Here is a 15,360-nt window from a genome sequence, read left to right as displayed (position 1 = left end):
GGAATCATTTTCTTGAACATCTTCTGGACTCTCCAAAGACAGCACACGTTTACCGAGATATGGGTCCCAAATGCTCTAATTGCGGCCTGATAGGGCCTAACAGCATTATTTCCTTGCTTATATCTATATAGTGACCAGTAAGCTGCTCACGAATCGGCGGTTTAATCAGCTGGACAAGGATTCCTCCGTACCCTGGAGTGTATTTAAAGTTGAAGGGCTAAACCCTCGGGGCTCTGTCGGCCTGGTCCTTGCGCAATGAAATTACGGCCGAGTTATTTCAAATTGTACAGGAATGTGTAATTTCTACTGCTTTTGGTGCTTTTTTTTCAGTTTGATTAATAAAATTTCTAGTTTTGTTGAATCTTCCTGCGTGCAGCGTGACAATACAATTCACAAATTCCAAAACTCGAGCAGTTCGCAGTTAAGCTCCTCTGTTATGATATGAAACAGCTTCATACGTTTAAGCCGCCAGAAAAGCCGCAGACAGTATTTTATATTTTGTTTCATGACCCTGGAATCTTATGCAAGTCATGCTTCCCTGATGTTGATGCCGGACCTTTAATTAGTGATTTATCAAATACCCAACATTGATCGCTGCGACGCATCACTGGTCCCAGTCCTGTACTCCTAAATAAGGACATCCCCCATCCCTCTAGCACATTGTGCCCCCTATCACGATGTCAATATCAATGCTCCGGTAGTGAGTGCCTAGCACTGCGCATTCTTTTAACTTTTGTTGACATGCTCATAAACTCAGTTCAATTCGCGAAACATTATCGCCCAATCCGGCTCTTCAGAATCCCTTCTCTGCATCTCTTACCAATAATATGAGGCTCAGTTCCCCAGCTCCTCCTTATAGCCCTTCGGATGTAACGGCAATGCTAGAAGTCTCCGGGTATTGATATTGTTTTTAGAGTATAAATTAATATATTTCGACCAAGATTACACACCCCGCGGTCCTCCAGAAACGCAAAGAATACTCCGAAGTAAAACGAGCATTAAAAAAAAATAAGATTAGATTTCAAACTCCGTACGCTGGTAAACTTCGAGTGTTTTATGACAATGGGATGCAGTTGTACCAGACAGTGGAAGAGGCGACTACAGACATGAAGGCCAGTGGGTTGCCCGTCAGCATGACCAAAACGAAAGAAAGCCTGGTTGAGGAATTGTCCCGCTCGGCTTGGGATATAGTGCGAGAAACGAGAAGGCAGGAGGCGGGAGGAAGCCGAGGGAAACATATCAGGAAGAGACCGGGAGTTTCCCAAAGACAGTCCTCACCCCCTTCAGAAGAGCCATAAGATTTGGCTAACTTTAAAAATGTTGAGAAGCTAAACAGAAGCAAAAGTACACGGTTATATACCTATCTCGAGAAATACATTATAATGTGGATTTTATATTTCTTAGCTAACACGAGGAAATCTACAGATGTCGGAAATTCAAACAACAACACATACAAAATGCTAGTGGAACACAGCAGGCCAGAAACGTCGATAGCGCTTCTCCCGACAGATGCTGCCTGGCCTGCTGTGTTCTACCAGCATTTTGTGTGTATTGTTGTTTATATTACTTAGTTGTTATTCTCTATTTGCTCACTTACTCCTTTTTTCCCCAGCAAAATGAATATATATATATATATATATATACATATACATATGTGTGTGTGTGTGTGTTCATGTCTATCTATCTATCTATATATAGATAGATAGGACTACACAGGGAAATCTTTTCTGTGTAATGGATTTGTTCACTGATATTTAAGAATACTGCAATGGGGGCCCTCAACTCACAAGTAGGAGGGGTGATCCCCACAGCTAGACATTTCCTCTAGCTCAACGCAGAGTCATCTCCTCGAGACCTCAGCCTTGGAGTCACACGTTTGTTGCCATTTTTGTTATTATTTGCGTTTGTTGGTTCTTATTTGTTCAGGGAGTAGATCGACTAAGTTTTATTGTAATTTCAATGATACATTGACAGATAAATACAGATGGATAAGGACAAGGTAAAATTAATTTCTTTTAATGCAAATGGGCTATTAAATCCAATCAGACTTAAGAGAATTTTATCCAAAATGAAAAAAATGGACAAGCACATGTGGTATTTTTACTGGAAACTCATTTAAGTGATAATGTTGATTTTGACCTACAAACAAAGAATACTATATGGAAACTAAATTCAAGTCTACTAAATGATCCGTACTTTCAGGAACAAATTAAAAAAGAAATTGGTCTCTACTTAGAATTTAATGATAATGGAGAGTTTTCACCTCCCATTTTATGGGATACTCTGAAGCGGTCTTAAGAGGGAACATTATAGCGATATCTTCAAATAAGAAGAAAAAAAAATAAGGAATAAAACATAAGGGGATTTACAAAATAAGCTGAAGGAACTAGAGAAAAAACACAAATTGAATTTAGTACAGGATACTTTAGGGGAAATTACAAGAATTAGGAATAAAATAAATAATTTGGCAACGAAAGAAATCAGGAAAAACTAAAAGTTTCTGAAACAGAGACATTATGAAAGTGGATCGAAATCTATGAAAATAATAGCGTAGAAAATGAAAAAAAAACAGAACATACAATTCATAGAATTAGGGACCCAAGAACGAAAATGATAAAAGATAAGCTAAGTTAAATTCAAGAAGCTTTTGAAGTGTTTTACAAAACACTATATTCCAAAGCTTCAGGGGGAAGCATAACCCAAATTGACACCTTCTTGAATTCTCTAGAGATACCCACTTTGAGCGAAGAACAAAATAAAAGGATGACTGATGACACAACTGAAGTTGATTAAAAAGCTGCAATTGGCAGGTTTAAATTAAGCAAGTCACCAGGATCAGATGGGTTTACGGCAGTGGTACAAAGAACTTAAAAATGAGCTAATTCCTGTTTTACTCCCCACACTGAACTGGGCTCTAAAAAAGGCACAAATGCCACCCAGTTGGAAGGAAGCGATAATCTCAGCCATACCGAAAGAAAGCCAGGATAAAATGAAATGCGGGTCATTTAGGACAATATCCGTTCTTAATGTAGATTATAGGTTATTTACCTCCATCGTGGCCAAATGATGAGAGGAGTTTCTACCCATACTGATAGGTAATGATCAGACTGGTTTTATATGACAACGCCAGACACAAGACAGTATACAAAAATACTTCACATTATGGATCATATACAAAAAAAATCGAAGCAATAGTGGTAAGCATGGACGCTGAAAAGGCATTTGATTCGTTTAATTGGAATTTTCTCTGCAGAGCTTTACATAGATTTGATTTCCAAGACAATTATTAGAACTATACAGACACTATATGACAATCCTACTGCTCAGATTAAAGTCAATGGATGTTTATTAAATAGTCTTACCCTAGAAAGGGGTACGAGACAGCGATGTGCATGGCCACCACCACTCTTCGCACTATCTGGAACCATTAGCTCAATACATCAGACAAAATGAAGATATCAGGGGAATTACTATTAAAGGGACAGAGCATAAATTGGCTTGAATTGTGGATGACATTTTGATCTATCTAGGGCAACCAACACACTCTTTACCTGAATTGATGCAATTCTTTGAACAATATGGTCCATTATCAGGATACAAGATCAACATAGATAGAACCCAATTACTTTCATATTACTATAGCCCACCAAGAGAAATTGGAAGTCGATACTCCTGGGCGTGGTACACAGTCGTTCAAATATTTGGGCATCATTATGCTAAAAGATTTGGCAAAATTATCACAATGTAGTTATCAGCCGTTATATAAACAAATTAAGCAAGGTGTGACATGATGGAGTCTGATTACTTTTTCCAGTCTCAGTGCAAGGATTGAGTCCATTAAAATTAATATTAGGCCCAGAATGTTATATCTCTTTCAGACCTTACCAATAGGGATGAATCAAAATCAATTCAATCAATGGAACAAGATGCTATCAAGGTATATTCGGCAGGGTAAAAGGCCTAGAGTTCGTCTCAAAACTTTGCAATTAGTAAAGGAAAAGGGGGGATGGGGCTTGCCTTCTCTTAGAGATTATTATTTTGCAGCACAGTTGAGAGCTGTGGTACGTTGGTGCAACCCCTCATCTGACGCTCAATGGAAAAAACATTGAGGAGCGGGTACTTCCCATCTCCATACAAGCAATTTTGGCTGATAACAACCTGCAAAGTTACATAAATACTATTGATAACCATGGGTGAAATTGACCCTTAAAATATGGAAAACTACTATAAAAAAATATAATCTAGAGGGAGATATTGCAATTCTTAGATGGAGTGCATATGACTGATTTTACATCAAATAAATTGGATGCTAGATTTAAGGACTGGACAGCTAAAGGAATAACAGTTATTTGCAACATAATGAAAGAAGGAACACTGTTCAGTTTTGAAATGCTTAAAGAGAAACATTTATTAGAAAAACAAGATTTTATTCGGTATTTACAGATGCGACAATATGTTAATAAGATGCTAAAAAATGTAACCAAGGCAATTACATGCTTGATTGAACTCTTTAGAAAAGCATATAATTCAGATAATGGTAGTAGAATCATTTCAAGCATGTATAAAGGAGTGTCAAATCTAAAACACATTCGACTTCATACATTAAATCAAAATGGGAGAAGGAAGGAGAGTAATTATATCTGAGGAAGAACGGACAGCAATATGGAGGTATCAATGGAAGTGTACCAATTCACAGAAATCGAGGGAGTTCGGATGGAAAAACTTAAAAAGATATTTCATTACACCTTCTCAGAAATCCCATTATGATGGTAACCTCCCTGTTTGCTGGAGAAATTGTGGAAATCAAAATGCAAATCATTATCATATTTTTTGGGACTGCCCTGTTATCAAAAACTATTGGAGGGGGATACATAATGCCCGAAGTAAACATCTTTAAATGTGAAATACCCTTGGAGAGTAAGACCATATATTTTGGATATATACCTAAAGAATGGGTGAAAAGAGTTAAATATTTAATGAATATACTATTGGTGGCATGTAAAAAGACACTTACTTGGAAATGGTTATCACAGGAGAGCCCAACTTTAAATACATGATGGAAATTACAATGGACATTTGAAAAATGGAGAAGATAACAGCATCTGTTAACCATAAGCTGGGACAATTTGATTCATACTGGGCAAAATGGTTTAACTACATAATGCCTCATAGGCCTGATTTTAATCTCACAAATCAATGAATCTTTAAAAAAAATCACTCCCTACTTGTAAATTGTTCTTTCCTTTTGCTTGTTTTTTTCTTTCCACTGTTTTCTATAAGTGTATATCCCAGATAAATACTTTATGATTTTGTGATATATATGATTATAGGTGTACAACGTCTGAAATACATCTTATGGAGCTGTTTGTTTGATGAACTTGTTACATATCCCGTAACTGGGTATCTGATCAGCAGAGAAAGAAGAATCCGTTGGAGTCTGGTGGTACCAAACTAAAGGTGTTTATTAGTACACTACACAATACAATATCAAAAATGCAAATATACATATAAAACAAGATAGCAGTAATAAACCTAAAAGTGTAGGAATAATAATAATCAATAATAAACAAGCTCTATCAATATCTAGGGTAAATGAATTGTCATAGTAAAGTATAGAGTTCAGTTCATAAATGCTAAGGTGTATTGAAATCGTTGGAGAGAGAGAGAGAGAGATAGAGAGCGAGCGAGATGTAACAGCAACAGCTGAGGCAGGAAAACCTTTTGTGTTTTTCTTAATCCGGCGTGTCGTTGTGGTCATTCAGTTATGACCCCTCTGTTCTTCAGCTAGACTATTCTTCTGTGGTGGACTTGTCACTCTGGCATGAGTGGACTCACATACACAAGTCCCCGCCGGCCCTGCTGTAACACTGTGAGCTTTGCTGACCGATCTCCTGGTTCGGTCTCCGAAGCCCCCACCTTTCTGTGGGTTCACAACACTCAGTCAGTGTCCACAGGTGTGTCTGAAGGATATCTCTCCAGACCTGTCTTTTATCCCCACTCACAGGGTCTCAGCTATCCATCAACTCTGAATGACCATGTCCACCAAATCAGGCCACTCCTGTTATCTCCTGAGGAATGTTAACGAGCAAAGTGAAGTCCTTGTAGTGGATGGTAAATAATCCAGGAAGAGTCAAAATACAGTAAATCAACAGTCTCTCTCCTCCTCTTATCTGTAGCAGATGTCGTTGCCTGGGCTTTATCTCTCTCTCTCATGAGCAGCATCGCAACATTAATAGTTCGTAGTTCTCAGCAGGAGGGGTTGGGAATGCTTAACTCTGCACCCCGCTGACCAGCAGGACTGTTCATCACTCATAACAAACTTCAATTAAAAAAAAATACAAAATAAATAAAATACAGTTGATGGTTTCCCACTCTGCTTTCAGACTTTAGAGGACAGTGGGTTCTCTAACAACACCTTAGAAACGGGGAAAGTGACCCATTATGTGGACATGAGTCGTGATTAAGGAGTTTAACTACCAATGTCATTCTTCCTCAGCCCAGAGACTAGAGGGGCGAAGAACATCTCAGACAGATGTGCAGTCAGCACGACTTCTTCAGTCTGCAGGAAATTCAAGGGAAACCTCTTCGACCAGAGTGGTGACTATTTGGGCTTCATTCACAGGGAGAGCGAGAGGAGAACAACAGGTGAGGATTTGAAAGATCTGTTGTGGAAGAGAATCACTGGCAGTGTTCAACCAGCCAGAGGTGACTCTCTACTGTACTCTAGGTGTGTTATAAATTCACTAAGTACCGGAGACAGTGTTTAAGATAGAACTGATTCGTTTGTCACAGATCTATTCCCATTAAAGGTGAATATACAGCAGGAGAAACTCCCCCCGTGCCTGGGGAGCAGCAGCAATTACTGCAGAGTTCAACACATACAATCACTCTCGAAATTGCATTCAGCAACGGTGATGGACAAATATCCAGCATGCAGCTCATTGAAACTTTCTTCCCAGTGTGAACCCGGTAGTGTGTCACAAGTGAAACGTGCTGTAAGGTTTCACTGCTGATGTAATGGTTTCTCTGTAGCAGAAATGTCTAGTTTACAACTAGAGATAACAGGGTTTTGGAATGTTGTGCTATCCAATGACAGAAATGTTCTTTCTTACGAGTCTGGATGAGAAAATTTCATGGGCTTTTGCTGGGGAGAGATGAGAAGCCACAAATGGACAGAGTGGGCCCTGTTTTTTTTTACTTTACAAACCTATAGTCAAAGCAAGAATTATTAAGCACATATTGTGTACTGTTTGATATTTCGGGGTACTGATTTGTAACAGGGGACACAGCACAGCATGCACCCAAATTTGGCCGAGCTAGGGGGCTATCACCCCCTATATTAAGCTGCTAGCCGGAGTGAGAGTTACATAAGGTTAGATGACTGAGTGAATACATTCCAACATTAACAGGAGGTTAACGGCCTCTCCCCAGTGTGAACTGACTGGTGTGTCAGTAGGCGAGATGACCGAGTGAATCCCTTCCCACTGTCTGTGCAGGTGAATGGCCACTCTCCAGTGTGAACACGCTCATGTACCTTCAAATGAGATGATTGAGTGAATCCCTTCCCACAGTCTGAGCAGCTGAATGGCCTCTCCCCAGTGTGAGCTCGCTCATGTACCTTCAGATGAGATGATTGAGTGAATCCCTTCCCACAGTCTGAGCAGGTGAACGGCCTCTCCCCAGTGTGAACAGACTGGTGTGTCAGTAGGCGAGATGACCGAGTGAATCCCTTCCCACTGTCTGTGCAGGTGAATGGCCACTCTCCAGTGTGAACACGCTCATGTACCTTCAAATGAGATGATTGAGTGAATCCCTTCCCACAGTCTGAGCAGCTGAATGGCCTCTCCCCAGTGTGAGCTCGCTCATGTACCTTCAGATGAGATGATTGAGTGAATCCCTTCCCACAGTCTGAGCAGGTGAACGGCCTCTCCCCAGTGTGAACAGACTGGTGTCTCAGTAAGCCTGCTAACTGTGTGAATCCCTTCCCACAGTCTGAGCAGGTGAATGGCCTCTCCCCCGTGTGAACTCGCTGATGTACCTTCAGTTCAGATGACCGAGTGAATCCCTTTCCACAGGCCGAGCAAATGAACGGCCTCTCCCCAGTGTGATCTAAATGGTGGGCTTGTAGGCTAGCTAACTGCCTGAATCCCTTCCCACAGACTGAGCAGGTGAAAGGCCTCTCCCCAGTGTGAACTCGCTGATGTACCTTCAGTTGAGATGACCGAGTGAATCCCTTCCCACAGTCCGAGCAGGTGAATGGCCTCTCTCCAGTGTGAACTCGCTGATGTACCTTCAGTTGAGATGACCGAGTGAAACCCTTCCCACAGTATGAGCAGGTGAATGGCCTCTCCCCCGTGTGAACTCGCTGATGTACCTTCAGTTGAGATGAAGTAGTGAATCCCTTCCCACAGTCAGAGCAGGTGAAAGGCCTCTCCCCAGTGTGAACTCGCTGATGTACCTTCAGTTGAGATGAAGTAGTGAAACCCTTCCCACAGTCCGAGCAGGTGAGAGGCCTCTCCCCAGTGTGAACAGACTGGTGTTTGCAGGCCAGCTAATTGTGTGAATCCCTTCCCACAGGCTGAGCAAGTGAACGGCCTCTCCCCAGTGTGAACTCACTGATGTGCCTTCAGTTGAGAAGACGAAATGTATCCCTTCCCACATTCCGAGGTGAACGGCCTCTCCCCAGTGTGAACATGCTGGTGAGCCATGAAGTCAGATGACCGAGTGAATCCTGCCTCACAACTTCAGTAGATGACCAGCCTCTGCCCAGTGTGAACTGACTGCTGTGTCCACAGGTGGGAAGACCGATTGAATCCATTCTCACACACAGAACAGGTGAATGGCCATGTCCAGTGTGAACTCGCTGATGTACCTTCAGTTGAGATGACGAAGTGAATCCACTCTCACAGTCTGAGCAGGTGAACGGCCTCTCCACTGTGTAAAATGACCGGTGTGCCAGTCAGTCAGATGACCAACTAAAACCCTCCCCACAGTCTGAGTAGGATCGAGTGTATCCCTTGCTCCACTTATTAAGTATCTGGACAGAGACAGCAAAATTGGCGTGTTGTGTTCGAGATTCCCGTCGATAAATTACTTGTTATTTTTAGCCTGTAAAGAGATTTACAAAATCCATCAATGGGAGTACAGCAACATTTCATTTTCATCACTTGAGTTGTCAAGGTGTGATCTGACATCACACTGTTACATTGAGGTTCAACACAATTTGGATGGAGAAATCATCTTCTAACTGGGCAAAGTGCTGGTATCTGGAATGACCATCAAACTCTCTGATGCTCTTCCTGTCTCTATAAGAATTGGACATTTCTGCCATCTCCAATCTGTGACCTGGCTCAGTTTGACTCTCTCCAGGTATTATTCCCTGTTCCCACTGAGATGCACGGGCTCCTGGCCCCACAGTAACTGAAATACTCTCACACAAATGGCCTGCAGTGCATTCTACGCACCCACCACACTCTGGGTAAAAAACGTACCCCTGACATCCCCTCGGTATCTATTTGCAAACAGCTTAAAACTATGACCCCTCTCGTTAGCCATTTCAGCTCTGGGAAAAAACCTCTGGCTACCACACGATCATCTCATACACCTAAAAATAGGCTCTAAACATAAACAAGGAAATTGTACATGGCTGTGGGAAATTGTTAGAAGTATACAAGATTATGAGGGTATAGATAGGATAAATGCAAGCAGCGTTTTGCACTGAGGTTGGGTGGGATGACAACCAGAGGTCATGGGTAAGTGAAAATTTAACGAGAACATTTGGAAAAGCTCTTTACTGAAATGATCGTGAGAGTGTGGAATGAGATGCCAGCACAAGTGGTGAAAATGAGCTCAGTTTCACCATTTAAAAGAAGTTTGGATGGGAGCCTGGATGGCAGGGGTATGGAGGGTGATGGTCCCGGTGGAGGTAGTTGCAATAGACAGCTGAAGTTTTTTTTTGGCATTGACTAGTTGGGCCAAACGGCATGTTTCCATACTGAACGTCTCCATAATTCTATGACAGAAAAGCTCGACTTCTTCAGTCTGCAGGAAATTCAAGGGAAACCTATTCGCCTACAGAGTGGTGACTATTTGGACCTCATCCCAGAGAGAGCGAGAGGTGAACAACAGGTGAGGATTTGGTAAATCTGTTGTGGAACTTCCACCAGCAGCCGACTCTCATGTGACTCTGTGTTATGACCCTACAGGGTGCGTCACTGAGGAAAGCTAATATTATGCACCCATGAGGGACAGAAGTTCCCAGTCACAGTGATTGGAGAGGATGAAGGAAGAGCGGGCAGAGCATTACTGGCTGAAGTTCCGGATATCATTTGGCGAAAGTCAGGACTGGTGGTTCCCCAAACCACTGTTAGGGTTTGCCCTGGGTTCATGCCAAAGTGCCTATGGTTCCTTGCCTACACCCTGAGGAAACAAGCCTCCAGCACTGAGGGAGACTGGCAAGACTTGGCCGCGGGCCAACTCCGATACTGGAAGGAGTCTGAGGTGAAGACAGGACATCTGGTAAGTCATTCTTTTAATATTGACCAAACCCAAGACGTTGTCCCCCCATCTCTGGGCAATTTCAGACCCTGAAGTCGGCCGCACCAACTGCCCCCTGTCCGGCTCACCATCAAAGAAGGACAGACTCTCCCATCCATTCTGCATTACCCCCTCAAGCCTGAGACACTGTTTTATGAGGATGGAAGCTCTTCTGTGGATCCAGCAGGAAAACGACATTCTGACTATGCGATAGTGATGGACTGTGAAGTAATTGAACAGGCCTCTTTTGAAGCAGCTGTCTCCGCCCAGAAGGCTGAGCTGTTTGCTCTGACTCGTGCCTGTATCCCAGCAACAGATTAAAGTGGGAACGTTTACACAGACTCCCGTTATGCATTTGGAATTGTACATGACTGCGGGGCTCTCTGGGAACATGGGGATTCCTGACTTCCTCTGGCCACCCCATTAGTAATGCCACCATTGTAAAGAGCTTACTCACCGCTCGACAGCTACCTCTTGTTTTGGTTGTTATTAAATGAGCAGCAGGCACCTGCATGTCCGACCGGGTCACTGAAGGCAATGCTTTAGTGGATGAGACAGCGAAAAGTGCAGCACAATCGTCAGTAGTTGTAGTCCCCTCAGGTTCCCATCAAACAACCCTCCGTGACTAAAGCAGAACGGGTTTGCTGGGCATGAGGGAGGTGCGTACTTTTCAGGGGGACGACTCTGAGGAGGAGCGCAAACTGTGGTCCCAGATGGGGTTCCAGAAAGACCCCGATCTAGGTATTTGGATTACCCCAGCGGGACAGCTTTGTTTTCCTACACAGTTTTTACCAATTTTGGTTGATAATATACATAATTGTACACACCTGGGAAAGGAGGGAATGGTTGGTAACCTGTACCCTGCACATCGGGTACGAGTCCCTTGCCAGGTGGACCTTTCTCATGTCTACAAGTTGATTTGATTGAATTGCCTAGAGTACATTGCTATAGATACTGCTTAGATATTATAGATGTGTTTAGTAGATGGGTTGAAGCTATTCCAACTACCAATAATACTGTTATGAAGGTATTATCATGGTAAATAATTCCCCAGTATGGCCTGCCAGAGATGCTGAGCTCTGACAATGGCACACACTTTGTGGAGAATGTAAACAGAGGTACATAACAAACTAGCTATCCAGCAACAATTCCATTGTGTACACCACCCATGGGCCGCTGGCACAGTGGAGAGAGCAAATGGCAGACTGAAGAGTAAATTGGCCAAACTAACAGCAGAGACTGGACTCACTTGGTTGAAGGTACTACCGTTAGACCTATTCCAACAGGGTTAGCCCCCATGGGAAATCATTTACGGATGACCCATGAGGACACCCTGGGGACCAAGACATTTGGATCATTTCTCCCAGAAAATCTACCAGCAGAATTGGAAATTCATACCCTAGGGGAAGAGCTGGGGAAATATATATGTCAACTAACCAAAATTTTCCAAGCATTACATTGACAGGTACGGTGGGCTTACAAGGAAGAGAACTACTCCACAGAGAAGAGTGACTACCCCACCATAGAACCTGGGAATTTTGTCCTGATCAAGAACTGGGATCGAGGGAAACTTGACCTCGGTGGAAAGGACCATATCAAGTGTTACTGACCACTCCGATGGCTGTGAAACTGAAGGGGCAATACATTGAACAGACTGCAAACGTGTTACTGAAGGAGCTGAGTAGAAGGACTCTCTCAGACTAAAGGAAAATGTTGATCGTAGAGTGATGAACCTCTAGGTCTCTTGCCGTGGACTGTCATTTTGAGAGAGGGTGCTTGAGCGACGTCAGCCGCCGGCTTTCTCAGCTCCTGTTTGACTCTTACTAAGAGAGAGAGGGGCAGAACTATTTGACCGTGCAGCTTGTTTACACTTGCTTGCTTGTGTAAACAAGCTTGTGCTGTCTCTTTCATCATTGATTCCGTGGATGAACTGAACTTTCATACTTTACCATCTCAAGACTTTGAGCTTGGTATTCCCTGAGCTCAATGGTTTGGGAGTTATATTTACACATATGTGTACTCATAACACTTTTAATTTTTGGTATTTTGCTTAATTTGCTATATTGTAAGCAGATACGAATAAAGACAGTGGTTTTAACATCAAAACCGGACTCCAGGTGTGGTCTATTGCTGCTGGTTCATTTAAACCGTTATTCGTGCGTAACAATGGTGTTCGCTTTTATGTCTTTAAGAAGGCTCACCCCAGCATCCAGGGGCCCCCAGGTTAACACCTTTCTGTCTCTCTGTCACACCTATGCCAAACAGGTAGAACCAGGGGACTGATGGACTTGTGCCGAAATTCCTCAGTATGGTAAAACAATGATTCAAATGTCAGTAATCACCATCAACCAGGTGTTTTGAGGGATGGTATCTCAAGCCCCCACCAACTGGAATTTCCTTTACTGGGGAACACGCTTCCTGGCCATAACTGCATGTGCCCAGCAGCCGAGAGAAATAACTGAGACTGAGCAATTTTGAATGATCGCTTTTCTCTCCTTTGGAGTAGCCAGGAATTCACGAGAGATAATCAATTTGGCTACAAGCACTTGAGGAGCTGGCCACAATAATGCAGGGGACCTGACAGAAACACAGGCCCAAGTTACAGAAATATCCACTGAAATGATTGCAATCCAGCAAACAGTTGTACAGAATCGTACGGCTTTAGATTTTATCCCAGCTGAGAAAGGGGGAACCTGTGCTGTTATTTACACAGAATGCTGCACCTATATCCCTGATGAGTCTACTAACGCTACATCCCTCTCCGAGCACATTCCCAAGGAGACTGACCGCATCAAGAGAGTAGGGCAGGATTTACACAGGTTCACCGAAGGGTCGAAATGGTGATCTTCGAAGGACTATTTCGTAATATGTGGGGCATCATATTGCATTATGTCCTAATAGTTGTACATACATTGTTAAAATTACTGTTGTATGCCGTTTTTACCCACTGAGAAGTCAAGGCTTTACTTGGTTGCTTTCTCTGTAAAAAGTTACTGCTTTGTTGATCATGTAATAATAACGTATGATAAAGTATGTAAAAGGGTTAACACTTCGTTAAACAATAGCAGCCAGTTTTTCTGAAAGAAACTGCTAATGATCAACAGATGTACTAAGCCATGCTGAGCCATATTTCTTCTTGAGGGTAGCTAGCTAGGGCTTCAGGATGAATATCTCCTTGGTCGCTCATGCGAAGAGATAGGACAGCTTCAGTCTGTTCTCTGTGTGTGAGCCATTATGACTATTTTGTAACTTGTCATTAGGGGCTGTCATAGTAAATAACTTTGGCTCCAGCCTGTCTTGTGTGGGGAGTATCTGTACAGATATATCTGTGGTGTAAGGGGAATTGTTAGTCAATTAGTGCATTGGGCGGGAACATTCACAGACTGTTCCTGTTTGAATAACTAACTGAGTAAGCATCGGGTGCTTGGAGTCAAGAGCTTGTACTTATACGGACTCTGAGTGACTTTATCCATATTCGACTTCCACAGAATGGAAGTGGTTTTAAAGGGCTGCACTGCTGGAAGCACATAACCAGACCTGGAGTGATTGCAACTCAGTCTGATAGAGGCATAAATGGTTGCTCTGGGCACATTCAGTCTCACTCCATCTATTTCCTACCTTCCCCTGTACAGGTATGTAATGTCTAAAGGACCAGTGTTTGGGTCAACGAGACTCAACAAACTTTCTCCTGACGGAATCACTGGGAACTCCAAGTCAGTTGATTCAGAGTTGTTCTCTCCAGTCGGTGCTCTCAATCCTCGGCTGGTTCATTTGTTGCTGTTCCCTCGTCTTCAGTCGTGGTTTGCTTCCAGTTGAGGTTTTTCATCAAATAAACCTCTCACCACAGGTCTAACTTTAATCACAGAGATAACAAAAACACATTAACAATGAAAAGGAGAACCAAACATTTCTGCTTAGTATTACTAGGAACAAAACTCACTTAAATTTAAACGTTGAAGGCAGATATAATGATCTCAGTAAACAATCTTTTATTGTCACTCACACATCACAGAATGATGTGGGATAAGGAGCCATCATTCAGTCAGGAACAGAATGAGGTGTTTTGATCCATCTGATTTGCCCCACCATTTAACCACCGCTGATTTTCAGTCCAACACCATATTCCTGCCTTCCTCCTGTAACCCTGAGTTACTCAGCAATCATGAATATATTCATCTCTGTCATAAATATACCCAAATGGCTGCCTCAACCAACTACTGCAGCAACAAATTCCACAGATCAGACATATTTTGGCCAAAAATATTTCTCATCTCAGTTTTAAAGGGAAGCATCTTCATTCTGAGACAGTGCTGTCAGATCACAGACTCTCTGTCTAATGGAAACATCCTCTCCATGTCCACTGTATCCAGGCTTTTCAGCATTCGGGAGGTTTACTTCACCATACATCCCTCCACCACCCCCACCGTCCCTCTGAACTCCATTGAGCACAGGTCCAGAACCATCAAATGCTCCTCATACGTAAAGCCGATCATTCCTGAGATTATTCATGTGAACCTCATTAGCAACAACTCTACTGAACACGTTTCCAGGAATAAGAGATAAATTGATACCAGGATAATTTACAGGGAAAAGTTGTGGTTTCTTTACTGTTCTACGAGCACAGAATGAGCCATTTCCATTTCCAGGTTAACTTCAGGAACTATAAACCATTCTTGGGTGAATTCAATAAAAAAAAAACTGGAATTACCAGAAATGCTCAGCGGGTAAGGAACAGTTGTGGGGACAGGAACAAACTATACAATTCAGCTTAATAACGTTTCATCAGAATGACTTCAAACATTTTCAGTTTTTAGTGCAGATCTC

The 15,360-nt window shown here is 42.6% G+C and overlaps 1 protein-coding gene across 1 annotated transcript; it reads right to left on the bottom strand.

The window, feature by feature from the left end:
* Nucleotides 1-7,183: 7,183 nt before the first annotated feature.
* LOC132389658 (zinc finger protein 239-like) lies at nucleotides 7,184-8,661 on the bottom strand. The gene is made up of 2 exons (XM_059962197.1): nucleotides 8,617-8,661; nucleotides 7,184-8,365 (listed from the first exon to the last, which is right to left on the bottom strand). Exons 1-2 carry the CDS (start codon nucleotides 8,659-8,661, stop codon nucleotides 7,403-7,405), a joined length of 1,008 nt encoding a protein of 335 aa, XP_059818180.1. The 3' UTR covers nucleotides 7,184-7,402.
* Nucleotides 8,662-15,360: the final 6,699 nt, after the last annotated feature.

The sequence above is a fragment of the Hypanus sabinus genome, unplaced genomic scaffold (genome assembly GCF_030144855.1).
Source record: "Hypanus sabinus isolate sHypSab1 unplaced genomic scaffold, sHypSab1.hap1 scaffold_62, whole genome shotgun sequence".
Taxonomy (NCBI): Eukaryota; Metazoa; Chordata; class Chondrichthyes; order Myliobatiformes; family Dasyatidae; genus Hypanus; species Hypanus sabinus.
Note: the sequence above shows the minus strand (reverse complement) of the source record. Positions and strands in the feature narration are given on the sequence as shown.

Bases quoted from the DNA above. Each gene is read 5' to 3' on its own strand.
- LOC132389658 (XM_059962197.1), bottom strand. From the start codon at position 8,661: ATGTGGGAAGGGATACATTTCGTCTTCTCAACTGAAGGCACATCA. The intron at 8,366-8,616 runs GTGAGTTCACAC...AAGGTACATCAG, and splicing joins TCTCAACTGAAGGCACATCA to CGAGTTCACACGGGGGAGAG.